The sequence below is a fragment of the Mixophyes fleayi genome, chromosome 3 (genome assembly GCF_038048845.1).
Source record: "Mixophyes fleayi isolate aMixFle1 chromosome 3, aMixFle1.hap1, whole genome shotgun sequence".
NCBI classification, from domain to species: domain Eukaryota; kingdom Metazoa; phylum Chordata; class Amphibia; order Anura; family Limnodynastidae; genus Mixophyes; species Mixophyes fleayi.
In genome coordinates, this window is record NC_134404.1 from 322,780,657 (window position 1) to 322,807,565 (window position 26,909).

The following is a 26,909-nucleotide window of genomic DNA, read 5'->3' on the forward strand; positions in this document are numbered from 1 at the left end:
CGCAATCATAAGACAGACCTCAAGGTTCACATGAATTCACAAACCTATTATATTTTACTTCTAATCAAGTGGAGGAGAGAAGCCAGATAGCTGCCTCCCTTCCTTAATCCAGTCTGTCCTCCAAATGTACTTCATCCCTGAACCATTTTACTCTTGCCAGTTTGTCAGTTGTAGAGCAGTCACATCTACTTTCAGAAATAGGATCCCTTACCCATGGTATCGAGAAACTCAGACACTTGGTGAAGATACCAGAATGTCCTTTCCTCTTGTTCAGAAATTCCCTTCCTGTTGCAGCCTGTTAGTGCAGTTGAAAGATGACCACACACACAGGAAGATAGAGACTATCTGCGGTCATCTTCTGACTGTATTTTCTGTCATCCCTGATAATAATCCTCTCAATTTTAAGAGACTTATAATGAGATGATTGCTGTCATTTTCCGCCCATTGTGATGTCAGGCCGGATATCGACTGAGAAATCGTGTGTATGGGAATATTTACTGACATAATAATAAATTAACCTGCTATTCCGTCTTGCATGTCTATGTGAACAACCCACCTCCACTCTCTATGACAGTATTTTTTTGACAGTATTTTTTTATTACTAGGCCTAATTTGTTGCTTTAGACCAGTGTTTCTCAACTCCAGTCCTCAGTACTCACTAACAGTGCAAGATTGCCAGGTGACCAGTGAAATAATTATACCACCTGCTACACGGTGTCAGTAATTAATACACCTGTGCTACAGCAAGAAAACACTCCCAACAATGAGTCTGAATTCTATCTTCAATAAATCATTCAATTTACAGGAATCAGATAAAAACCTTGTTAACGCATGCTGTAGATAGTTGTGCAATGTTTACCCAATGGGCTTTCAGTACAGTGTTGATGCATGGCTCTCCTACACTACTCAATCAAAATGATAAAGTAATGTAAAATATTATCTTCTGTATAAATAAAGCAAAGTTATCTCCCCAGACTGTTCTTGCTAAATGACTGTACACACCAGCTTCCCGGAGAGCAGTCATATAATCTGCTTACCAAGAGCTGTGTGTTATATAACCGAGAGGGTACGTGCCAATGTTTGCGTCTGAAAGTTATCGTCTTGTGTTTCTTCCTGTTTGAGTCACTTTGATTTTTATCTCTTGGCGAGTGCTTTGTAGTTTTATTGTTGTTGCCTTCTCATATCTCGCTGAGGGTTAATCATTCCAAGCGATCTGCTTGTATGGTTTTGTGATACATTAGCAGATACAGATGAATTTTGAGCTGAATAAATGGGCATAGATTTGTTGTTGTTTTTCACTGCACTGTATACCGTGCAGAACATTGTAGTCACGTACAGGGTATTGGTTCTGTCCTGACATTACATACATGCGTATGTACGTGAGTAATCTATTCCGTGAACTAATAATTAGATAGAACAGTACAGTCATAGTTTAGGCATACACTTCCTATTGTGATAACCAGTTGTACAGCAGTATATGGTCCTTGTGCATGGTTATACCTGCCTACTGTCCCTGACTGTCCAGTATTTCGGGGAGTCCTCCTAGATTCCTAGCAGATGTGACCACCCTCCTTGATCCACATTGACTTTATTCCGAAGGCCTTGATGACACGTTTTGATGTTTATCGAGTCACCATGGCCCATCTCCGTTGCATCGTTGTACGCCCCCCCCCCCCTCCCCCCCACACTTGTCTCTTTGATCTACCTAAAGGTCCAACTATGCTCACCATGCGGTCATCCAGGTCAGACTCAAGATAGGCAATATAAGCTGTTTCTATGTGGTTTATCGAACAATAACTTTTACATGTTGTACCACTGAGACCTGTGAAAGACTCTGAAAAACACTCGTGCAGTTACTGGTCATGGTCAATATTCTATTCCCTCAGGAGATAACCATAGAGGCCGTTTCAGAAATGTATAGTTGTGTTACCGCTTTGTAACCAACACTGGCCTGCCCATGGAGATCTTATATATAATTTTATATTAAAGGCTTTACTTATGTATTTTTTAGTTATTCAGCCCAAATCAAAGTCTGAGAAAGGAAGGAGTCAAGTTTTAAAGACTGTAACTAAAGGAAAAAAAAAATGATATGTCTGCATAAGTGTCTAAATTATACAAAATTGCAGCAACATAAAGTACACGTATTATTCGTTGCTCGCATGAGATCGTCGTGGGAAAAATGACCCGTTCATACTATCATTAAAATATTATGTGCATAGTGGTATTTTTTTTAATGATGATATAAACCATTTTCCTCTGAATGCTCCCATGTGGGAGCTGAATACTGCCGATATAACTATCCACCATGTGTACAATTCAGAGAAGATGAACCACGACTGCTGACAAGTCAGTTCTTTGCATATGGTGCAGTGTTTATACAAGAAGTGTTTGGTCAGGCACCGCAATCAAATGCTGGTGGTTAGGGCTGAACAGCGTAATCCATATGTATATTACAGTTGAGGGAGTCTTTTTTATTTATTTCTTTGGTAAGGTTCTTTTAACCCTTAAAGGAATTTCCACTTTATGAAGTTACTAAATGATTTATGAAGGGAGGGTATTTATTAAACGTCTTCAATAGGTGACTCAGTCATCTGAATGTAGGGGAGACATTTGTGGGCTGAACCAGTATTCAGTGCAGCGTATAAATTCACAAGAAACCGGTTCAGTCATTGATGCATGAAGCACAAAGTAAAATACTGGAGCAGCACGGTGGCTCAGTGGTTAGCACTTCTGCCTCACAGCACTGGGGTCATGAGTTCCATTCCTGACCATGGCCTTATCTGTGTGGAGTTTGTATGTTCTCCCCGTGTTTTCGTGGTTTCCTCTTGGTGCTCCGGTTTCTTCCCACACTCCAAAAACATACTGGTAGGTTAATTGGCTACTATTAAATTGACCTTAGTCTCTCTCGGTATGTATGTGTGTGTTAGGGGATTTAGACTGTAAGCTCCAATAGGGCAGGGACTGATGTGAGTGAGTTCTCTGTACAGCGCTATATATATATAAATAAATGGATGATGATGATGAAATACTAAGTTTAAATGGTACCTTTCCTGCTCCATGCAATCGGGGCAACCATTTTTATTACCAAGCCAAGGTACATGTGAGTGCAGCCTATCGATTCTCCCGAAACTAGTGACATCACTGAGGTATAAGAAACAGCATGCCTCATGCTTCAATTAAGGCCCTGGTTCCTAGTAAGTTTGCTAGCAAAATAACAAGCTGCAGTCTCATCTTCAGCTCATAAACTGTGTCTTAGTAATGTCACTAGATCCTGCGTTCTTAATAGTTTTTAATAGAAAATGATATATATTTCTATCATGATGACCATAGTGTCAGACAGTAATGAGGTTTTACAGTTTTGAAAGTAGCCTAATCAACACTTTGGGTGCACGGGCCAAACTATTCTAATTGTTGTTCATTTGTGTCCCTAACAGGATGACGGGGAGAGAGTTCTTCTCAAGATTTCCAACCCTCTATCCCTTTTTCCTGGAACAACTGGAAACTGTTGCTGACACAGTCGACAGGTATGAAGATATTTGTTAATTTCCTTTTCTTTTTGTTTTTTTATTTCTTTATTTTTAACTAGAGGAATTTCAGTGGTGCAAGGATTGTGTTTTGCCTGTTGTGATTGTGTTTTCACTATAGAACATTGATGCAACAGAAGCAGCCAGGGCCTGTTTGATGCACACTCTCTGACAGACATGAGTCCAGCACAAACAGTGGAAGTCATGTTTGATGAATCCCCCTGAATAGCTTCCTGTATCGCCATAATTGATCATTTAGCCAGTGGTCGAAGTGGAAATGTAGAGATAGCTGTATGGAAAATGTAAGTGAATGGAATTTCACAGCTGTACAATAAAAGCAGTAGGAGAAGAGGCGGTAAAGCGTACCACCATATACCAGTCCACGTTGAGCGCCATATTTAGCACTAATGCAACACAGGTTTGTACATTTTACAACAACAAGTAGCAAAGGAAAATATAACAACAGTAATCTAGAGGTGTCCTTATCCTGCTATATTGTTGGCAGTAGGCACAGTACCAAAATATTCCAAAAGCTTCAGCCTGTATCAATGTCAGCCAGGCTTGGAAGATAACAATACACCTAGGTCAGTAGCAGTGTGATCCGGCTGATTGGCCTAAGAGGTAGGATTGACTTGTTTGGGGCCATCTTAAGGAAATATATTTTCATGTTAATTGTTTGGCCAAAGAATATCACAATACACATAATGGGCCCGAGCCATTAAGGGGAGCAAATAAAAAAATGGAGTAACTTTGCTCCTGGACACACCATGTTAGAATGCAAGGGGTGCAAATTAGTTTATTATTTTACACATAAGGAAAATACTGGCTGTTTTTTCATGTAACACACAAATACTTGATAACTTTATTTTTACACTGAAATGTAAAGTTGATCTAGGACATGCCCTACCCCAACTATAAATCTGTCTCCATATTTTAACTTTACCTCCCCCTCAAATGCAACATGGTTTTGCCCAGGTGCAAAGTTACTTCTTTATTTTATGCTTTACTCTTCTAATTGACTCAGGTCATATGTCTGTATACTGATGTTTAAAGTGTGCTAAATATTGCATATAATGTCATTGTATGTGTCATATTTGATTGATTATAATAATGATAGATTGAAATAGATAGGAACTTGGGCATATCAAAGCTAGCACCATTTTCTTGCAGGAAAAAAAACTCTGTTTTAAACAATAAACTAGACCAGATCCCCCAAAAATTCCCACAGCTGTCATTTTACGACAGATTGACATTATTAAAGAGCTATTCTCTTAAGAAAAAACAAAAACCTACCCTCCTACATTACCCACATAAAGCATACAGATTGAGATGCCCTAAGTCAGGTCATCTGTGGACTGTAATCAGAGTAAAGGAGTTTAGTCACCCTTGTATGTTTCAATGGGCAAGACCACAGAATCAGAAAACAACTAAGTAACCATTGAGCTCCTCTCTGTTCATGCGTTATGTAATGGCTTTCTGTGGGGTCTGCCGGTGTACGGCATTCTTTTCTATTTTGTGGGTGCGTCTTAGTCCTGGGCTGAAATTAGCCTTTATTGCTTCAAAATTATAAATCCAATTTAAAGGTTTCTTTAAAAAAAAAAAAAAAAAAAAGTATCCCCTGAAGTATTGCAATGGAAAACAAGGATATTGCTTCTAGGTAAAAGAGAGGACAAGAGACTATAAATAGAGGAAATTGAATAAAAAATTACCCTTGGCAGAATGCTAGAAAAAAATGTATTTGTTTAATATTACATGTTTAACCAGGTAGAGAGTGCTCTGAAAAGGTAATTGTGAGTGGATCACTTATAAATTACTTATGGTATAAATTTATTTAAAGATAATAGTGTAGGGCGCTTATTCATATATTCGCCAATGCACTTATTTTTGGTATTGTGTATATTTTGATATAGGAAATTCTTATTTCTGAGGCTAGGGGAAGAAATTTGTTTCTTGTTTAACCTTGCTAGAGGAGATGCATTATATCTGGAAGTATATATCTGATACAATAATCCTTTGTGGATGGAAGTCTTTTGTGTATTGTGATATGGGGTAATGGCTTGTTTGGGGTTTGTACCTTTGTTTGGGAATGTGTATTCTGCAACTGTCTGAAGAAGAGGATTCATGTTAATTAGACCCTTTGACTTACTAGTAGATTTCCTGCCTCTGAAATAAGATGCAGGAAATCACAGCAAGGTTTTAGGATATCACGTATAATATTGTTAGCTTTGCATTGCAGGTAAATCCATGTTTTGGTAAACAGGTTACATCCTGATTCTAAAAATAGCTCAGACCTCGAGGGGGGCTTGCTTACCCAGTGAGGCCTAGCTCAAATGTGTATAAAAATAGCACTGTTTTGTATTAAAAGCTGTTTTTCCGATTTCATCTGACCTTCGCACTCCAATCAGTGTGACTGCAAATAAAGATCATTTGATTCAAAGACCTGCTTGAAAATATCTTCCATGCTGAAAATCCTGTGACCTACAGATTAGACCCAAAATCGAATCCGTTCATGGCTGTTTCTGAAGTTTGGACTCAGCTTTTCCGGTACCACTGCTCTACCTGCTACCCTGCAGCTCTGGTCAGTGTGATAGGTCAGGGGGGATCCACCCACAGCAACCCTGATCCATAGTAAGAGGTCAGGAGTACCAGCCCAGGTACACCAGTAACGGGGTACACTCGCAGCATCAGTTACCCAGAAGAAACCCGGTACTGGATGCCAGTTAGGAGTTCAGTGGTGGCAGAATTTGTAAGCCCCTCCTACTGCGGCAAGAGGGCGCATTTAGGATAACGAAAGGGAGCGGTGGCAAAGTAAGCCCAGCCAGTTCCCAGCAACAACAAACAGGGTGGCATAGGTGGTCCATCCTGTCACAGAAATGTACCTGCCAAAGGGGTAGCATTGGAGGGTTTGTTATGATGCTTTTTAGAGTTATAAAATGTTTTGAGATGTGAGTAATGCATTTGATGTTGTGATGTAGTATCTGGTCTAAGCATGAATTGAAGTGTATTTTTACACCTGTGGTAAGCATGTTTTAGTCACGATCGTTATGAAAACTATAGTTGTCCACAGGAATTTTTCGGAGTGATGGTGGTTGTGGGGGTGGCATAGTAAGGAGATTACCTAGCGTGGTGCGTACCCCCAAGAATGTTATGGTGCTGTGTTTATGGAAAAGTTGTCACACACTCAGAATCCAGTGGCCTGAAATGAAAAGGGCGGGTTACTGGTAGTTCTCTTACAGGTTCACCTACTACATCTATATGGGTGATATTAATAGAAAGGAACCAGTACTATGTGTAAGCAGATGCAATGACATTTACACAGTAAGATTGTGTGTGTGAACAGGTCAGTATTTTTGTTCTCTGCTACAGCTCCCTGTTCCATGGGCCCTTAGACCTGAGTGATGTTTTCTTGGGAATCTGATGAGATACATGAGGGAAATGAAACACATTCTAGTGCACAGTTTCCAGATAGGCTTTAATATGCAGCGACGGTGTGGTCCAGACACGGTTCACGTGTGTGTGTGTGTGTGTGTGTATATATATATATATATATATATATATATATATATATATATATATATATATATATATATATATAATAAAAATGGGAGCATATGTTGAAAAGAAAAAGCATACCCTGCTCGCTATAACTTGCAATTTTATAGCTTTGCCCGGAGCCTATATATATATATATATATATATATATATATATATATATATATATATATATTATATATATATGTGTGTGTGTGTGTATATATATATATATATATATATATATATATATATGTATATGTATATAGAGATAGATAGATGTACTTGCTCAGTGACCCATGAAGGTTTTTTTTGCAGGTTTTTTCTTTCGCAGGATTATTTATTCTAATTAAGAGCCCTGCCTATGGGGCCCCCGGGCACCTGCCCATCGTGCCCAATGGAAAAGATGGCCCTGCATCTTTGGAGAGTAGTGATTAGATGAACAGAGTTACGGTACAGGGTTCTATAGTACAATTGCATTACATAAGATGTCTTGAGGGTAGAAAATGGTAATAAGGTAGGATGATAGGCATTAGTCATTAGCAGGTGAGAGAGTATGCTTGGTTACTTATAGAAGATATATAAGTAAATGAAGCATCATGAAGGGCTTTGTAGGTTAGAATGAGGACTTCAAATTGTTTCTTGGTGATAACATGTGGGCAGTGTAATGCAACGTTAGTAAAGTGGTTATTGAGGAAGTCTGTCTGGCAGCTGAATTCAAGGACAGTGATGAGAACAATTAGTGTTTGGTAGTGTCATGAAGAAGGAAAAGACGAGTACAAGAGGTGTTTTGTGGTGGTGGCGAGGTGACATGTTTTTATGGCTTGAATGTGGTACAGAGAAGAACCCAGTAGGACTGCCAGAATTGTAAAAATAGGAACTTGGATATCCTAGTGATTGGAAATGTATGTACTAAAATCCACCTTATGCTTTGGTTTTGGTGCTATAGGGACAATAGATGACTGCCATATACCAACACAACAGTATTGGTGTGGAAGTGACAGTTTTATTGGAAACACAAATATAGTTCTCATATAGGGAAGTGGAAACACAACCAGTTGTGCTTTAGACAGATTATGTTTCATGAGATCGCCCTGATGACCACCATTTATATCTGTTCTCTTCACGTGTTGAATCACAGTTCAATCTCTTGATGTCTGCAAATTCAAGTTCACCTGTGCCCCAAAATCATTTAACAGTGACTGGTTTGGATCCATGTCTGGGAGATACCATCACAACAGGGATTACATCATTTCAAAACCGAAAACTGGTACACCCATGTGGCATGGAGTTTGTGGAGTCAATTATAGCCACCCTTTGCATTAGTTTTGGGTGCCAGATGCAGTAACCGTTTCCAGGATCCTATTCCCACTAGTACATGCATCAGGCTCTGAACTCTAAGAAAATAATCACTAGGACTCCTAGTCCCAAAGCATGTGACTATTCTGGGGTAATCCATGTTACATATGAGCCCTTTCCATGGTGCAGATGGAACCAAGAGTTCAAGTTTGAATTAACAATGTGCATTATTTACTTTTAATACTTAAATCACATATTATTATTTGATTTGCTAGCACAGAACATGGTTTCAGACCATTAAAGATCATCAAGATGACCTATCCTAAAAGGCTGGATGACCCTCTTTTCCTCTCCTTAGGGGAAGAACCTCTTATTTTCCCCATCTCCGTATGTTCATCTCTATGTGCTACATTTCTATGAAGTAAAACAGACATTAAAGTGGTATTAAGTGTTCTACATTTAAAGAATAACAACAGATTAAAAAAATATTTATTACAATCCGTAAAAATGCTAATTACAAAGTAAAAGCAGGTTTCCATTTTATCCTACCCCCCAACGACACACACCCACACTCCTCCATTCCCAGAACAAATAGAGTTGTGTGAGAGGTCAGTGTGGATTTATAACCCACATAATAATTGGTTAAACTTGTAGTCCTGTTTTGAATTTCCCTGCATTAATTTTCTGATCCTAAATAAACAGTTACGGGTTAGAATAACTTGGACTTGCATTGAAGACCACATAAACAAGCTTTCTTTCTGTGTTTTTTTTTTTATATTTATTTTAAGTAGAACAGCACATCAGAAACAGAATCAGTTTCTGGTTTAGTCTTAGTGTTCTTTGGACCAATGTCATAATGATGATTCTACAATTCTGGAAGGTTCATCATTTAGTAAAAAAATAAATGAATATATATATACTTTAGTAAAGTAAATATGTTTTCTTACTTTGAATATTATTCTAAAATGGTAATGTCGCTGTGTAATGTGGCATATGCATGTAAATATAATTGCCTGCTTCTATGTACAATGTTTTAGGACATATGGCTTTATAAGTTATATATGGGATAAATTGCTCTTGATTGCAAATTATAAGCTTATTAGAAGTAACAGGTTTTTTTTTTTATCATGAATTGCTAGTAGATATTGTGATTCTATTATTATTATTTTTTTATTATTATTTTTTTGCGCATATCTTCCAATTGTCCCGCCAATCGGTATGTCTGTCCTAACTGCCCGTTTACCATGAAAAGTTGGAACATCACTATGGTGAGAGGTGCAGCAATTCAAAGCTTTTTTGGGAGGCCAAGTGAGGGAATTGGGAATGCCTTGATCTCCGTATAAACTAGACGCCCCAAAGTATCAGGAGCACACACCTGTTTCTGTTCACAGAGTCATGCTTGTGTTGTCCCGGTTAACTTCCAAGACATCTTTGGGAGGTATGCTTAAGTGGGATTTGATTAATTAATCATATTACCAGAGAGAGGATGCATTAGCTATTTAAAAGGGTTTGCTATCCAAAATGATTGTTTTAATTTGTGGCTCCCCATGATGCAAAAATGAAAACAGAATAAACAGTGCTAGGGTACATATTGCAATCAAATATTATGTGCTACTAAACACATTAATATATCATCATCATCCTCAACATTTATTTATATAACGCCAGCTAATTCTGTAGCGCTGTACAATTGGGGACAAACACAATTATAGAACAATACTGGATAATACAGACAGGCAGAGAGGTAAGAGGACCCTGCTTGCAAGCTTACAATCTATAGGAGTCAATCATCATGACTAATTTATAATAAAGAAGAGGGGTTGGCTCACTCAAACACACATTTTTATGCTATAGTCGACCTGTTAAAGCCTAAAATGTTCAATATTCCATCAGCATAAATCACACATTAAGTTCAATATCTGAGTTAGCCACAAGAGTCTGCAGAGTTACTAATCTTATATGCTTAAGAATCAGGTTGTCAAGCAGTCATTTGAAAAACTTTTTTTTTAACCATCTTTTAGGAACTCCTCTCGTTTGGAAGATTAGGAGAAATTCTCCCCATGAATCCCTGAATGAGTTAGTTACTCTGCCAAGTAGCACATCCCGATATGCCGATATTCTATTAACCACGAAAATGATTACATCGACATATGAGGATTATAAAGTTTTATCTTCCGATACCAGTTTGTCTGTCGGGGCGCTCCTTCCACGGCGTTATAAGTTTGGCTGTGTAATATTATCGTCATCAACATTTTGTTTACATAGCACTTTACAATTGGGAGCAAGCACAGTAATAAAACAATACTGGGCAATACAGACAAAGAGGTAAGAGGCCCTGGTCACAAGCTTACAATCTATGGGATACATCGGCTTGTGGTTTCCTGCAGTTACCTACTAATGTTCTGCTCTACTTGATTAATAATCAATGCGACTCTTTCACAATGCCTAGTTAGCTAGCTAGCTTTCTCTGTAGCTTTGAAAGCACTCCAATGGACAAACTGCTACCAGAAGATAAAAGTAAAACCATGTGATCCTCATATGTCGATGTAATCACTTACATGTTTAATAGTATATCAGAACATTGGGTCGTGCAACTCAGATGAACTAACCAACTTATTCAGCGGTTCTTGGGGAGAATTTCTTGTAATCTTCCAACCGAGAGGTGTTCCTAAAAGATGTTTTTAACATTTTTCAAATGACTGTTTGACAACTTGAATATTATGTATATAAGACCAGCGACGCTGCAGACTCTTGTGGCTAACTGAATATATTTGAACTTAATGTGTGCTTTACATTGATGGAATATTAACATTTGAGGTTATAACAGGTTGATTTAATAATAAAAATGTGTTGTTTATATTGAATGCGCCTATCCGTCTCTTTTTTGTATAAATTAGTCATGATTTATTAATGTGTTTAGTTGCATAATATTAATGTTTGATTACAATATCTACCGCAGCGCTGTTTCACCCATTTTCTTTTTTGTATGGTTTAATCCTTGTGAAGATAAAAGCAATGTCTCTGTGATACAGCAGCAGCAGGTTTGATATATAATATAATCTACAATTAAGAATATAAACTAGACTATTGCTTACTAGCAGTGGAGTTTGTTGGATATTATCCCTATAATCAGGCCCGGCGCTCCCATTAGGCAAGGTTAGGCACTTGCCTAGGGCGCCGGGCTCTGGAGGACGCCACAGAACTGGAAATTAATTTTAAAACTGTGCGGCGACCGCTGACCATACCTGTCACGGCCGCCGCACATCATTCAGATGCATGGGGAGGGGGGGAAGAGGCTATTGCTCACCACCGCCGCCTCTCTGCTCCGTCTCCTACCCTCCACTCACTAGTGTCAGTGAGGGGAGGAAACGGAGCAGAGAGGCGGCGGTGGTGAGACAAGGTAAGAAAAGATGGGGGGAGGAGGGAGGAGGGCGCCGATTTTTGCGAGGGGGGGGGGGCGGGGAGGGCGCTGATTTTGCCTAGGGCGCCATGGACCCTAGCACCGGCCCTGGCTATGATGCAAAACATTTTTTTAAATGTTAATTCAACAGTGGGCAGATACTCTGGTCCCTACTCCAAACCTTCATCACAATAATTTAATGGGCAGGAGCATGGCTGAGCTGAGGAGCTGTGTGGACATGTACCTGTGGGATCAGGATATATACTTCTACAAAATCCCCTACTGTATCTATCCATTCCTCAGCACCATCCTTTGTACCTGGGTTGTGTCGTAGAATATGGTTCACGGGAGGAATTTGATATTATTGGGGTTAAGGAGGATCATTGTGATTACAATGACCTTGTTGTCGAGGCTTCTTTACCTATTCCAATCATCATCATCATCAGCTATTTATATAGCGCCACTAATTCCGCAGCGCTGTACAGAGAACTCACGCATATCAGTCCCTGCCCAATTGGAGCTTACAGTCTAAATTCACTTACAAACACACACACAGACAGAGACTAAGGTCAATTTTAATAGCAGCCAATTGAACTACTACTATGTTTTTGGAGTGTGGGAGGAAACTGGAGCACCCGGAGGAAAACCCACGCAAACACATGGAGAACATACAAACTCCACACAGATAAGGCCATGTTTGGGAATGGAATTCTTGACCCCAGTGCTGTGAGGCAGAAGTGCTAACCACTGAGCCACAGTGTGCCTATCACCACCGTATGCCTAATCCACAAATGGTTTGAGTATTTTGTCTGGTGGAAGAAGCCTCCAATAATGGGTTTCCCAACTCTTCAATTCTAGTGACCCCAGTACCCTTTGCTTCCCCTCCTCCCACACTAATCACAGGTTCACTATGTGTGCCACAAGGTCATATCTGTACTACGGTAGATCTCAGCCTAGGGTTTTTACTACATGTATGGTCATGATGTACAATTGTTCCTATACTATATATGTACATGAGCAGCCCTGTGCCCCAACCTATTCTATGTATATATGAAAATAAATAATTTTAAATAAACACAACAAATTTCATGGGCCATTAGTCTCGTGGTTCCTCCCTGCTACATTGTAATGTGACCGTTAGAGCAAAACAATAACGGGATTGGTTGCTAACTGGGTGATGGGATCTTTCATATTTCTTTTTCACATAGGCTTTCAATAAGCCATTCATTGTTTTAATTTCTTGAGTACTCTCAATGTTTGAAGTCATTTTATTCCAAGTGTCTTTGTAGTTCACAACTTACTACAATCTTCTAAAAAATATTTCTTTAGGTTTCTTTCCCATAATCAATCTTCACAGTAATTAAGACATTATTTCAAACTAATGTGACTGGTTTCATATAATATTCGTTATGTTGAGTCTATCTACTGTTGCCATCTGATACTATTAAAATACTTTGAGTACAGTTTTTCTTGTGGACTTTAGAAGCGTAGGGTTCCGTCAATGATGATGGGGATAAAAGGCTTTGAGCAGATCTTCCAGGGTGAGCAGTACCTGAAGTAATGTGAGACTATATGCTGAGATATAAGGAAGGGGTAGAGGAGTGGCAAGGGTTTGAAAGATTATTATTTTGTGGTGAATGCAGTATTTTATACAGAGCCAGCAGTCTCACAGAAAAGAACAGTGTTGATTGAGAGCAAAGGAATTTTTTCCTCTAGTGAATTATTCTTATCTGGTGGTGAAAACTGCCAGAAACGAGGGGTCGGGGCGTCTCAATGGTCATGACACTGCGGTCTGATCCCATAAACCTGGCTGAGGTTAAATTGCACAAATTATAATGACTAAAATGTGTGCAATTATAAGAAATGCAGAGTTCTGGTCAAATTTGTATATTTAGAACATAAACTACACAGACCTTTAAGCAAAATATTTAATTCTCTAGGGTTGGCTATCAAGCAAAGAAAACTAACACGCTGCATTTACATTATTAGTATAGTATTTTGTATTCTCTTTTGGGGTCAGTAAGACGAAACCCCCAATATTAAGAGGTGCTGAAATAGTTTGGCATGATCCATAATGCAGCGGTGACATACAAGGGCCCAAGTATGTAGTTGCTTCATGCTGAAACATCAATTTATTTATAGTTCCTATGACATATAGGCACTTATATCACCTAGATTAGGGACTAACACACCATTTGCCATGGAGACTAACGCTGGTCCGATTCAGCTGCTTGGCTCTCCTGAATGGTCATATTGGACAACATCTGACCATTCACTGTTTAGTCGAGTAGTTGGTTCACTTCCTTTGGGTCCTGTTTGTGCCATTGGAAGATAATGGGAGATACAGGCTCATCTTCCAATGGTGTTTATACCAAAATGCCCAATGATGAGCCTGTCAATTTTAATGGCACACAGGCACAACATTATAACATACAGAGCTGTTATTGTGGCCATAGCTGCAAAGTAATTTCTGCCAATAAATGTGTGTGATAGGGCACAGGCTGGCTTATGTATATCATGAATACAGACTTGTATATTATGTGGTGTATGTGTGTAAATATAATTGTTTGTTCGGCATGATGCGATGTTGGTAGATGCATCTAAGCACATTATGCAGGGTGTGTTGGTTGACTCTTGAGCACTGTAACCCACATCATAATATGTTTATTAAACATGGAAACATGGTTATAATAAAAATCATTTGTATTTTAAATAACACAGTTTTAAATTTTAACATATTTGTAAAATTAGGACGTCTCTAGAGACACAAATTGTCAGGGACAGATCTTTAAAACCTTGACTTGAAAATGAGAGATGGTTGATCACTTGGAGAATATTTTATTGATGAAGTGTTTGTTTGAGACAGTTTGTGATTCCTAATCTTTGTGTTATCATTTCTGATGGCTGCCTTATCTGTTGCTGATGAGTCTTTTCAGTCTATTCCTGCCAAAAGAGGTGATTGGGGGTGATAGGTGAATGTACATCATTGTGATTATGGTGGAGATCCCTCACACTGAAGCTGAACTTGTCCAGTGGAAGAAGCAATGTACTTATGTAGTCCTCATCCTGGTCTTCACAGCAATATATAGTAAGGTATAAGGACAGGAGATGAAGTCCATCAGAGCATAATATGACATGACCGCACTTCTACACACAAGGGCACATTTAATTCCCAACGACTTAAATGTATAAGGACTGGACATTTTATATCTGTAAACATGAGTGTCATAATAAAGACTTGCACACTGTTTGTCTGATCTCTCCTGTAATACAGTGACCCTACATTAACCGCAGACAGACCGGCAGCCTGTGCTGGTCATGTGTTGTGCTTCTGCACCATTCTCAAAGAGAATTTTCATTAAGTCCTATGTTAATTTGTTTTCTAAATGGATGTGTGATCTGTGCTGCAGCAAGTTTTGTGTTCTTTGAAAGGCAGTCGGTGTACTATTAAAAGAAAGAGATTACGCATTTTCTAATGAATGACTAACTAAATGTATTCAGTGACATATAGTGATACTGCAAACATTACTGGAAACTGTTCTAGTGTTTGTGACCAAAGATGGAGTGATATTCTGCTTGGATCTAGCCTCCACCCTGCTTTAACACAGGTTTATTGATAAAAAACGAAGCCATTTCTAGCTAGTTCTAGTTCTGTGGTTGGTCATCTGTTAGCACTGAAGCTACGTGTGGCCCACATGACTAGATAAATGTCCCCTCTTACCAGTGACTATCATCATCATCATCACTCTGATATCAGCGCACTCACGTACAGTAGCTATCAGGTTATTCAGTTTTTGTTGGTAATATATGTTCTAGGTAACCAGACATAGGATAACTTATTGATTGGGTTGTGGTGGTGGGTTCATTGTGTTTATTGGCGTAGTGGGTCTTGAGGACACAGACACCAATGTTTCTTGCACTACAGTGCTATGTGGGCAGCACAGTGGCTCAGTAGGTAGCACTTCTGCCTCAGTAGGTAGCACTTCTGCCTCACAGTGCTGGGATCATGAGTTTAATTTCCGACCATGGCCTTATCTGTGTGGCGTTTGTATGTTCTCCCCGTGTTTGCATGGGTTTCCTCCGGGTGCTCCGGTTTCCTCCGGGTGCTCCGGTTTCCTCCTACACTCCAAAAACATACTGGTATAGCCTACAGTTGGCTGCTATCAAATTGACCCTAGTCTGTCTGTGTGTTAGGGAATTTAGACTGTAAGCTCCAATGGAGCAGGGACTGATGTGAGTGAGTTCTCTGTACAGCACTGCGGAATCAGTGGTGCTATATAAATATTGGTGATGAAGCCACATAATGTTACGTGCTATACTTTACAAGTGATAAACTGTTGTACTGGATCAAGACGACAGGCAAAAGGACAGCACAAACAGTGGAGAGTGGTCTCTAAAAATAGGGTTAGTTGTGAAATAATCTTTCTTTCTTATTAATAACATTACAGTATAATAAACTGTTGGGGACTCGATTGTAGAAAGTATTTTTCTTTTCAAGCTGTTTTGTTTGAGGTTGAGGTCCAAGGTGGCTACTTCCAGCTACCCTGGGCTCTAATATTAGATATTTGTAACTGAACACATCTAAACTTACTGGACAGGTAATATATTACACTAATATTTACTGTATTTGATTCCTTTTAATCTGTTTAACTAAATGCAGCTTAAATCTAAACATCTTTGACTACATATTTTCTTATTTCTCATTATTTTATTAGTTCAGTTGGTTGATATTTATAAAAGACAAAAAAGCAGTCATAAACTGGGCAGATAACCTATAGATGAAGTATCAGGCTGTAATTCCATGTGACCATTCAAAAAAACAAAACAAAACATTTTTTGCTCTGGTAAGTGAGGTCACAACTACAAGTAGTAAGAACAGCCTGCATCATGGGCAGCATGGTGGCCTAGTGGTCAGCACTTCTGCCTCACAGCGCTGGGGTCATGAGTTCGATTTCCGACCATGGCCTTATCTGTGTGGAGTTTGTATGTTCTCCCCATGTTTGCGTGGGTTTCCTCCGGGTGCTCCGGTTTCCTCCCACACTCCAAAAACATACTAGTAGATTAATTGGCTGCTATCAAAATTGACCCTCTCTCCCTCTGTCTATCTGTGTGTGTGTGTGTGTGTGTGTATATTAGGGAATTTAGACTGTAAGCTCCAGTGGGGCAGGGACTGATGTGAGTGAGTTCTCTGTACAGCGCTGCGGAATCAGTGGCGCTATATAAATAAATGATGATGATGATGATCATGAACAACAGCTAGTACTCAATGCAGTTCTTTCCTCTTTCTTTTGTATCTTGATAAATTCACAATAATGCACAGTTAAATAAAATTGCAAAAGTGAGCTACACCCTCCTTATGTGCAATCACACAAAAGCCACATTTTGTAATTAAGAATGCACCAATCATCATCATCATCATCATCATTTATTTATATAGCGCCACTAATTCCGCAGCGATGTACAGAGAACGCACTCACATCAGTCCCTGCCCCATTGGGGCTCACAGTCTAAATTCCCTAACACACACACACACACAGACAGACAGACAGACATAGACAGACACACAGTCTAGGGTCAATTTTTTGTTAGCAGCCAATTAACCTACCAGTATGTTTTTTGGAGTGTGGGAGGACACATTTAGGAATGCTGTCCTTTTTGACTCCAATTTCAGCCAATGACACCTACTGTGTTTATTTGAATTTATTGGAAAATCAGATTCAAAGCTTAAGCCAAAAAAATGAGAGACCATTATGACATACTATGTTATCAGGGTATTTGTGGTTTTATGTTTTGAAGGATCAGGGGGGGGGGGGGGGGTGTTGAAAGCTTCTTAGTTACGTTTTTTGGAGATATCTGCTGCCCTTGCATGTTGCATACTTAACAGCCATCACTTATCTTGCAGTAAAAGAACACATCACTTTCACAAGCACTGACTGGCTGCCCTGTCATAACATGCCCATTTTCTACATCACTGCACTTGTTGTATAGAGGAATGTAGAAGCCAACATGAAATGACAGGACAGATTTCTGCTTGCAGATGCTGTCGTGCAGTGACACATATCTTGCAAGGTTCCTAGATCCTGCAACAAGGCAGCCTGTCTTCCAGTTAATTTCTGTTTTACATGCCAGGCCGTGCCTCTGGCAGCTGGGGGCAGCTTCACCCAGTGGGGCTGTCGGGAAGGTCAGCGGTGTTGCAGGCTCCTTTGTAATTCCAGGGGCAGGAGACTGATTTATGTCTTTGAGTTCAGAGAGTAAAAATAGTTTCAGAAGTGTTAAAACTATTGGATAAACAAACAGTGGACTTCAATGCAAAACAAATATCCCAGGCTTGGGTTTCTCGAGCAAAAGTCAGAAAACCTGGCAACACATCTGCCATTTTGTTTTCTTCTAAGCAACTAATATCATATTAATAAGTTAAACTTGTTGAGTGTCAAACCGTAGCTCTAAGCTAGGGATTAATGTATGGAAAAAGTTGCCCTGCTGATTATTTTAATGTGTGTTTACCAAGTTCAGCCTCCCCTTGATAACTTTGCCTGTGTTCAGTCCGATCTATTACATCTGTTTTTCATTACATGTCCTGAAAAATAAAGCCTACAATAATATACTACATATATGAATGCTTTAATTATGTGGTCAAAAATTGCACATATGTTGGGTAACACGTAGCAACTAATCTGACATTACTTTTATTGATCTAATGCAGATCTATTGAAAACAAATGTATGTAGAGTTTAAAAAGAACTTCAGGCATGTAGCCCACATTATTTTTTTTAAAAGAATCCCCTACTGCCCCCAGCAGCACAACCCTGGGGTTCCATCTGCAAGGACCTATCGGCTGGCTGGATTGTCCTGGCATAACAGCAGGACAGGTGTTGATTACAGGTAATTGGACGGGTGAGTCCACGTCGCATACAAGTTCCTTCTAAAATGTGCGGAGAAGACAGACAGTTGAGGGGCCAGAGGGGCCCATCTATTGGAAACCCACAGTTTAACCAGCGGGAAGAGCGTTGGAGGCGGTAGAAATGTTTTGTGTTTGCTGTGCGGCATCAGGAATGGATTGTTTCCTGGACTGTATCCCTGCAGAATGTATTTTTCAAATGTTTTTATTCCCAGTTGAGACAAAGGTACCTGCAGCTCTTCAGCTGGACATAAAGTACAGGTCACAGTATTCTGGAGAGCCACAGGATCCCTGAATCCACTAAGATAGGATCCTGTAGAATCTGATGCAGAGTAGAGTACATCGGTTCCCCTGACTGTGATATAGGGCTTTCCACCTCCAGATGACATTAGTTTGTTGCCTTGTACGTGTCCAACTGCACATTTTACTAAACACATTGCTTTTGAAAAAATGTTTAGCTTCCTTTTGTGCTTTGTGTGTATTTTAGTTGCCCCATCATATGACAAAGATCTGTCTGAATTGAGCACAGTTGTATCTTGAAGAACCACTTTGTGTAATAAATAAACTGTGTCAAGCAGTACACTGCTCTAAGGCACAGACGGAAGCTAGAAAATTATGTGTTTGGTCAAACTTGCAAGAGAACATCTACAAGCCACTACATTAGTATTTTGCGGTACGTGTTAGACTTTCGAAGGGCGATTTGTGTTATATACTTGTTTATCATTTACTTATATGGCGCCTCTATATTACACAGCGTTGTGCAAAGAATATGTGTCACTCACATCAGTCCCTGCCCCAGTGGAGCTTACAGTCTAAAGCAATACACACACACTCACTCACGTGTCTTTGGAGTGTAGAAGGAAACCAGAGCACCCAGAGGAAACCCACGCAAACACAGGCAGAACATACAAACTACACAGAGATAGGGCCCTTGTCAGGAATCACACTCATGACCCCAGCAGTGCGATGTTGCCCAGTTATACATGTCATTTTTATTGTTTTAAAACATTATGCAAAATCTTGTCATTGTGGCAAAATAACTGCCCTTATTGTTCTTGCGACTCTGAACTACGTTTCTGTTTTCTTTCAGTCCTACAGCGGAATCGAAGCTTCATCCCAGCTTGTACCTCTTGCTCCTCATCCTGAGTAAACTGTACCCCTCGCCCATGGACGGCACCTATTCTGCACTCAGCTTGGCCCCTTTCATCCCGTACATCATGAGGTAATCCCTGCACTTTTAATTTACTACTCTTGCGAATAGTAACATAAATCATATTATTATTAACTGTCCTGCCCTGTCTGCATGTAGTGTGGTGAGATATAAATTGACAGGCAGCTTATCCCCCTCCTTTCATCAGGCATCGAGACCGTGGGAGAGTCTAACTTCAGCTTTATTGATGAGTAGCAGAGTGGGGTTATGACTGGAATAAGAAATAATAACATTTACTAGCTCACATTATACACTTAGGTCAATACACAAGTGACTATACTATAAATGCCCTATATATATATATGCCTAGATCATTGTAATGGAACTTATGAGGGAGCACATAGATGATGCATAGCTTGGAAGAAGCCATGTGGAAACAAAATACTGAAATTTCATAATAATGCCAGAATATATAAATAATCATGTTATTCATTATATAAACATCTAAAGCCAATTGCCATGGCCCAAAGTGGGGTGTTTATCAATATATTTTGCTAGGCAGGCAAGCAATATGGACTCTGACGTCCTGGGGAACATCTTGGTTAAACCCCAAAGCAAGGAATGGAATCTGCTAAGGGACAATTTGACTATATAATGCCAACCTAAGAAAACTAGGAACACAATAAATGCAAAAAATACAGCAGGGAATGAAAACTATAGTCTTGGCATTAATTTTATTGTTTGACGATCCATATAATTGTGGAAATATAACATTTATGACAGGAATAACCTATACATATTGTTGCTGAAAGAATAGATATAGAGGACTCTCCGATGGCTGAGAGTACGCAGTCTAAAGGAACAACTGGGATCTAACATATAAAAAGTGTGAAAGATTATGTAAAGGGGAACAGTGGAATAACTTTTTTTTTTTAACTGTATGTTTCAATGAACTAGTGTGTTTTAAAGAGATTTTGAAAGTTTGGAGGTTGGGAGACAGTCTGATATTTTGTAGGAAATAATTCTGGCAAGGGGAGCAGCAAGGGAGAATTTTAAGAAAAAAAATCGGGTTACTGCAAAGGATAAATATGCAGGTTTAGATGGAGGTTTGGAGAATACTTAAAGATGAGGGAAGGGATGTCAATTTTAGGATTTTATATCAGTTCTGCTCTTGCCCATTTATTGATCAAACGATTTTACAATAGTCATCATTCCAATAGTCAATATTTTCGTGTCTTTACGAGTTGTACTAATTTTGTGGGTTGATTGGGGGCATGGTCTAAACTGTTCTGATTTAGAAATCTGTAATGTCGGTGGGTATGTATTCATACCATCCCGCTGATACACAATAACCTTCTTTATTGTCTTACAATATATCTGCAAGTATGCCAAATAGCTGTTCTTGCTTTCAGTCTACCACTTCCCCATTATAGTACAGCATTATGACCAGCTATCATCATCATCATCATCATCATTTATTTATATAGCGCCACTAATTCCGCAGCGCTGTACAGAGAACTCATTCACATCAGTCCCTACCCCATTGGAGCTTACAGTCTAAATTCCCTACTATAGACACACACTCACACACAGACAGAGAGAGAGAGAGACTAGGGTCAATTTTTTTTCTGGATTGCTATGGAGAATATCTACATCCAGCATGTGATCATACTATGCAGCATGTGCGCTAGACTGCTAACAATATATGTGTGTGTATAGGGCAGCACGGTGGCCTAGTGGTTAGCACTTCTGCCTCACAGCAATGGGGTCATGAGTTTGATTCCCGACCATGGCCTTTTCTGTGTGGAGTTTGTATGTTCTCCCTTTGCTTGCGTGGGTTTCCTGCGGGTGCTCCGGTTTCCTCCCACAGTCCAAAAAAACATACTAGTAGGTTAATTGGCTGCTATAGAAATTGACCCTAGTCTGTGTGTGTGTGTGTGTCTGTGTGTGTATGTTAGGGAATTTAGACTGTAAGCACCAATGGGGCAGGGACTGATGTGAATGAGTTCTCTGTACAGAGCTGCAGAATTAGTGGTACTATATAAATAAATGATGATGATGATGTGTGACCTAAACACAAATGTACATTATTACATTATACTTTAGACTATAAATAAGTCTCTGTGTATCTACCCTTGCTCTTGTAAGGTGAAAATAATTTTTGGTCTGCTTTGTGTTCCCCCCCATAGCATGGAGCACATTGATGAGACCATAACAGTGATTATAGATACCTGCTTTGTCTGTGTTTACGTTCTGTTGACAGGTTCTAACAAATAGCTATGGCCATTGTCCATTGCCTTAGGGCAGTAACGGGTGTAATTAGGAGGAGAGGTTTTACATGTAATGAGATCCCAGCACACCCACACACAGACGAACCAATACACATGGCAAGATGAATACCTGATAAGTCCCAGCTGAGGTGAAGGCACCAGGGTATTAACCTGGTGACTGCTGGTTCTCCAGCTGTATATATTCATTCTGTTATTTCCTGCGGCCCACAGTTGCCACCATTTTCATTCTTGTATGCACTAAAAATAATGGGGGCATGTTTGTTGTTCTTTAAGAGTTGCATTTGAAGGTATTTTATCATCTTTACAAAGAATGAAAGAAGACAAAATATCAGACAATAACCGTATAGACTTAAATATACAGCGGAAATACATTAAGACCGTCACTTTACCTCAGAAAGTGACTTCAACACCTGTTCTCAAATTAGTGGTTCATGTCCTTTGACAGTCATGAGAATGTAGCATATAAACTGACTGGGATCTAGTGACGTCACCGGGGCATGACTGAATTACTAGGCTGTAGGAGACTGTGTAAGCTGTACAAATGTACAAGGTAAAATAAATTATGAAAAAAACATGGTCTATAATATTATTTCCAGAGCCATTTTTTGTGTTTTTGCTTTTGAAAATGTAGTTGCCGTAACCTCCAAGTTTATTCTCTGCAAGCTTTCAAGACCTCTAATGAGATAGTACCATGCACCAAATCACTGACTTGACAATACAAATATAATGGTCATCTCAAGCAGGTTGTTAAAGGATGACAACACTAATTTACATCACTCTTTAAACTACCCTCTTGTTCTTTTATTCCATCCTGCTTCTTTATCTGTGCAGGGTCCACTGAGAGAACCTTCTGTCTCCACTTGATGACATAGGAGCCATATTAGGCAGCTTACAGTCTGCGCAGCCTCTCCTCTTCTTGGTTGTAAGGTTCTGTGAGGAGAGTCACAATGCTGCAGCGTCTCCTGATGGGGTACAGCATCCCCTGATGGGGTACAACATCCCCTGATGGGGTACAGCATCCCCTGATTGGGTACAGCATCCCCTGATGGGGTACAGCATCCCCTGATGAGGTACAGCATCCCCTGATGGGGTACAGCATCCCCTGATGGGGTACAGCATCCCCTGATGGGGTACAGCATCCCCTGATGGGGTACAGCATCCCCTGATGGGGTACAGCATCCCCTGATGAGGTACAGCATCCCCTGATGAGGTACAGCATCCCCTGATGAGGTACAGCATCCCCTGATGAGGTACAGCATCCCCTGATGGGGTACAGCATCCCCTGATGGGGTACAGCATCCCCTGATTGGGTACAGCATCCCCTGATTGGGTACAGCATCCCCTGATGAGGTACAGCATCCCCTGATGAGGTACAGCATCCCCTGATGAGGTACAGCATCCCCTGATGGGGTACAGCATCCCCTGATGAGGTACAGCATCCCCTGATGGGGTACAGCATCCCCTGATGAGGTACAGCATCCCCTGATGAGGTACAGCATCCCCTGATGAGGTACAGCATCCCCTGATGGGGTACAGCATCCCCTGATGGGGTACAGCATCCCCTGATGGGGTACAGCATCCCCTGATGGGGTACAGCATCCCCTGATGGGGTACAGCATCCCCTTATGAGGTACAGCACCCCCTGATTGGGTACAGCATCCCCTGATTGGGTACAGCATCCCCTGATTGGGTACAGCATCCCCTGATGAGGTAGAGCATCCCCTGATTGGGTACAGCATCCCCTGATGGGGTACAGCATCCCCTGATGGGGTACAGCATCCCCTGATGAGGTACAGCATCCCCTGATGGGGTACAGCATCCCCATATAAGGTACAGCATCCCCTGATGGGGTACAGCATCCCCTGATTGGGTACAGCATCCCCTGATGGGGTACAGCATCCCCTGATGAGGTACAGCATCCCCTGATGGGGTACAGCATCCCCTGATTGGGTACAGCATCCCCTGATTGGGTACAGCATCCCCTGATGGGGTACAGCATCCCCTGATAGGGTACAGCATCCCCTGATGAGGTAGAGCATCCCCTGATGAGGTAGAGCATCCCCTGATGAGGTAGAGCATCCCCTGATGAGGTAGAGCATCCCCTGATGGGGTACAGCATCCCCTGATGAGGTAGAGCATCCCCTGATGAGGTAGAGCATCCCCTGATGAGGTAGAGCATCCCCTGATGAGGTAGAGCATCCCCTTATGAGGTAGAGCATCCCCTGATTGGGTACAGCATCCCCTTATGAGGTAGAGCACCCCCTGATTGGGTACAGCATCCCCTGATGAGGTAGAGCATCCCCTGATTGGGTACAGCATCCCCTGATGAGGTAGAGCATCCCCTGATGGGGTACAGCATCCCCTGATGGGGTACAGCATCCCCTGATGGGGTACAGCATCCCCTGATGGGGTACAGCATCCCCTGATGGGGTACAGCACCCCCTGATTGGGTACAGCACCCCCTGATTGGGTACAGCATCCCCTGATGAGGTACAGCATCCCCTGATGGGGTACAGCATCCCCTGATGGGGTACAGCATCCCCTGATAGGGTACAGCATCCCCTGATGGGGTACAGCATCCCCTGATGAGGTACAGCATCCCCTGATGGGGTACAGCATCCCCTGATGAGGTAGAGCACCCCCTGATTGGGTACAGCATCCCCTGATGAGGTACAGCATCCCCTGATGAGGTAGAGCATCCCCTGATGGGGTACAGCATCCCCTGATGGGGTACAGCATCCCCTGATGGGGTACAGCATCCCCTGATGGGGTACAGCATCCCCTGATGAGGTAGAGCACCCCCTGATTGGGTACAGCATCCCCTGATGAGGTAGAGCATCCCCTGATGGGGTACAGCATCCCCTGATGGGGTACAGCATCCCCTGATGGGGTACAGCATCCCCTGATGGGGTACAGCATCCCCTGATGAGGTACAGCATCCCCTGATGGGGTACAGCATCCCCTGATGAGGTAGAGCACCCCCTGATTGGGTACAGCATCCCCTGATGAGGTAGAGCATCCCCTGATTGGGTACAGCATCCCCTGATGAGGTACAGCATCCCCTGATGAGGTACAGCATCCCCTGATTGGGTACAGCATCCCCTGATGAGGTAGAGCATCCCCTGATTGGGTACAGCATCCCCTGATGGGGTACAGCATCCCCTGATGGGGTACAGCATCCCCTGATGAGGTACAGCATCCCCTGATGGGGTACAGCATCCCCTGATGGGGTACAGCATCCCCTGATGAGGTAGAGCATCCCCTGATGAGGTAGAGCATCCCCTGATGAGGTAGAGCATCCCCTGATGAGGTAGAGCACCCCCTGATGGGGTACAGCATCCCCTGATGAGGTAGAGCATCCCCTGATGAGGTAGAGCATCCCCTGATGAGGTAGAGCATCCCCTGATGGGGTACAGCATCCCCTGATGGGGTACAGCATCCCCTGATGGGGTACAGCATCCCCTGATTGGGTACAGCATCCCCTTATGAGGTAGAGCACCCCCTGATTGGGTACAGCATCCCCTGATGAGGTAGAGCATCCCCTGATTGGGTACAGCATCCCCTGATGAGGTAGAGCATCCCCTGATGGGGTACAGCATCCCCTGATGGGGTACAGCATCCCCTGATGGGGTACAGCATCCCCTGATGGGGTACAGCATCCCCTGATGGGGTACAGCATCCCCTGATGAGGTAGAGCACCCCCTGATTGGGTACAGCATCCCCTGATGAGGTAGAGCATCCCCTGATGGGGTACAGCATCCCCTGATGGGGTACAGCATCCCCTGATGGGGTACAGCATCCCCTGATGGGGTACAGCATCCCCTGATGAGGTACAGCATCCCCTGATGGGGTACAGCATCCCCTGATGAGGTAGAGCACCCCCTGATTGGGTACAGCATCCCCTGATGAGGTAGAGCATCCCCTGATTGGGTACAGCATCCCCTGATGAGGTAGAGCATCCCCTGATGGGGTACAGCATCCCCTGATGGGGTACAGCATCCCCTGATGGGGTACAGCATCCCCTGATGGGGTACAGCATCCCCTGATGAGGTACAGCATCCCCTGATGAGGTAGAGCATCCCCTGATTGGGTACAGCATCCCCTGATGAGGTAGAGCATCCCCTGATTGGGTACAGCATCCCCTGATGGGGTACAGCATCCCCTGATGGGGTACAGCATCCTGGTACGTGACAGCATTAGGGAGGTTTTTGAACTGCATGTTTCCACCTCCTTGGTTCAGAAACCAGAATGAGACGAGCATTGTATAGAGTCTGCTGTGTATAGATTGACCAACTGGAGATGGTGTCTATTAGAAAGGGAAGCAGAGTTTCCCAAGCATGCTTCTTACTAAAACCCCCAGATACTGACATAGAGCTGTGATGGGGGTCTATATTTTGGCATGGGTGTATTCATAAAGTGTTTGTTTATTTTAGTTATTAATTTATTAACTTATTCTATTAATTGCCTAAGTGTGCATATACTTTATATGCATCCTAGATCTACATTGCTTAAAGTACAACTAAATACAAAAACAAATCTTTTCTAAAAAAATTTACTGGCCTTCCTTTCTCCGTTATGTTTCTGCCCTTATAATCGCATTGGAAATTAGTCCCTTTATTAAAGGCCAGGCTGCTAAAATACTGGCCAGGTGACATCTCAATTTGGTGTCTTTCCTTAAATCCAGCTAGCTCTGGTTAAGCAAAAAAATAATCTGTGGTGATTCACTGAGTGCTGGCATATTTCTGTAAATGTCTGTCCCATGTCCTTAGTCACTGACTTTAATGGATAGCTAATGCTGCAATAACTTGTGACGCAG

General features: G+C 41.5%; 1 protein-coding gene across 2 annotated transcripts in view; it reads left to right on the forward strand.

Moving 5' to 3' along the window:
• The window catches only part of THADA (THADA armadillo repeat containing), a 427,561-nt gene that overhangs the window by 179,740 nt on the left and 220,912 nt on the right, over positions 1-26,909 (forward strand). For both annotated transcript variants that reach the window (XM_075204151.1, XM_075204150.1), the window contains exons 27-28: positions 3,435-3,524; positions 19,743-19,874. In XM_075204151.1, coding sequence (XP_075060252.1) covers positions 3,435-3,524; positions 19,743-19,874 — 222 coding nt within the window. The remainder of the gene's footprint in view (positions 1-3,434; positions 3,525-19,742; positions 19,875-26,909) is intronic.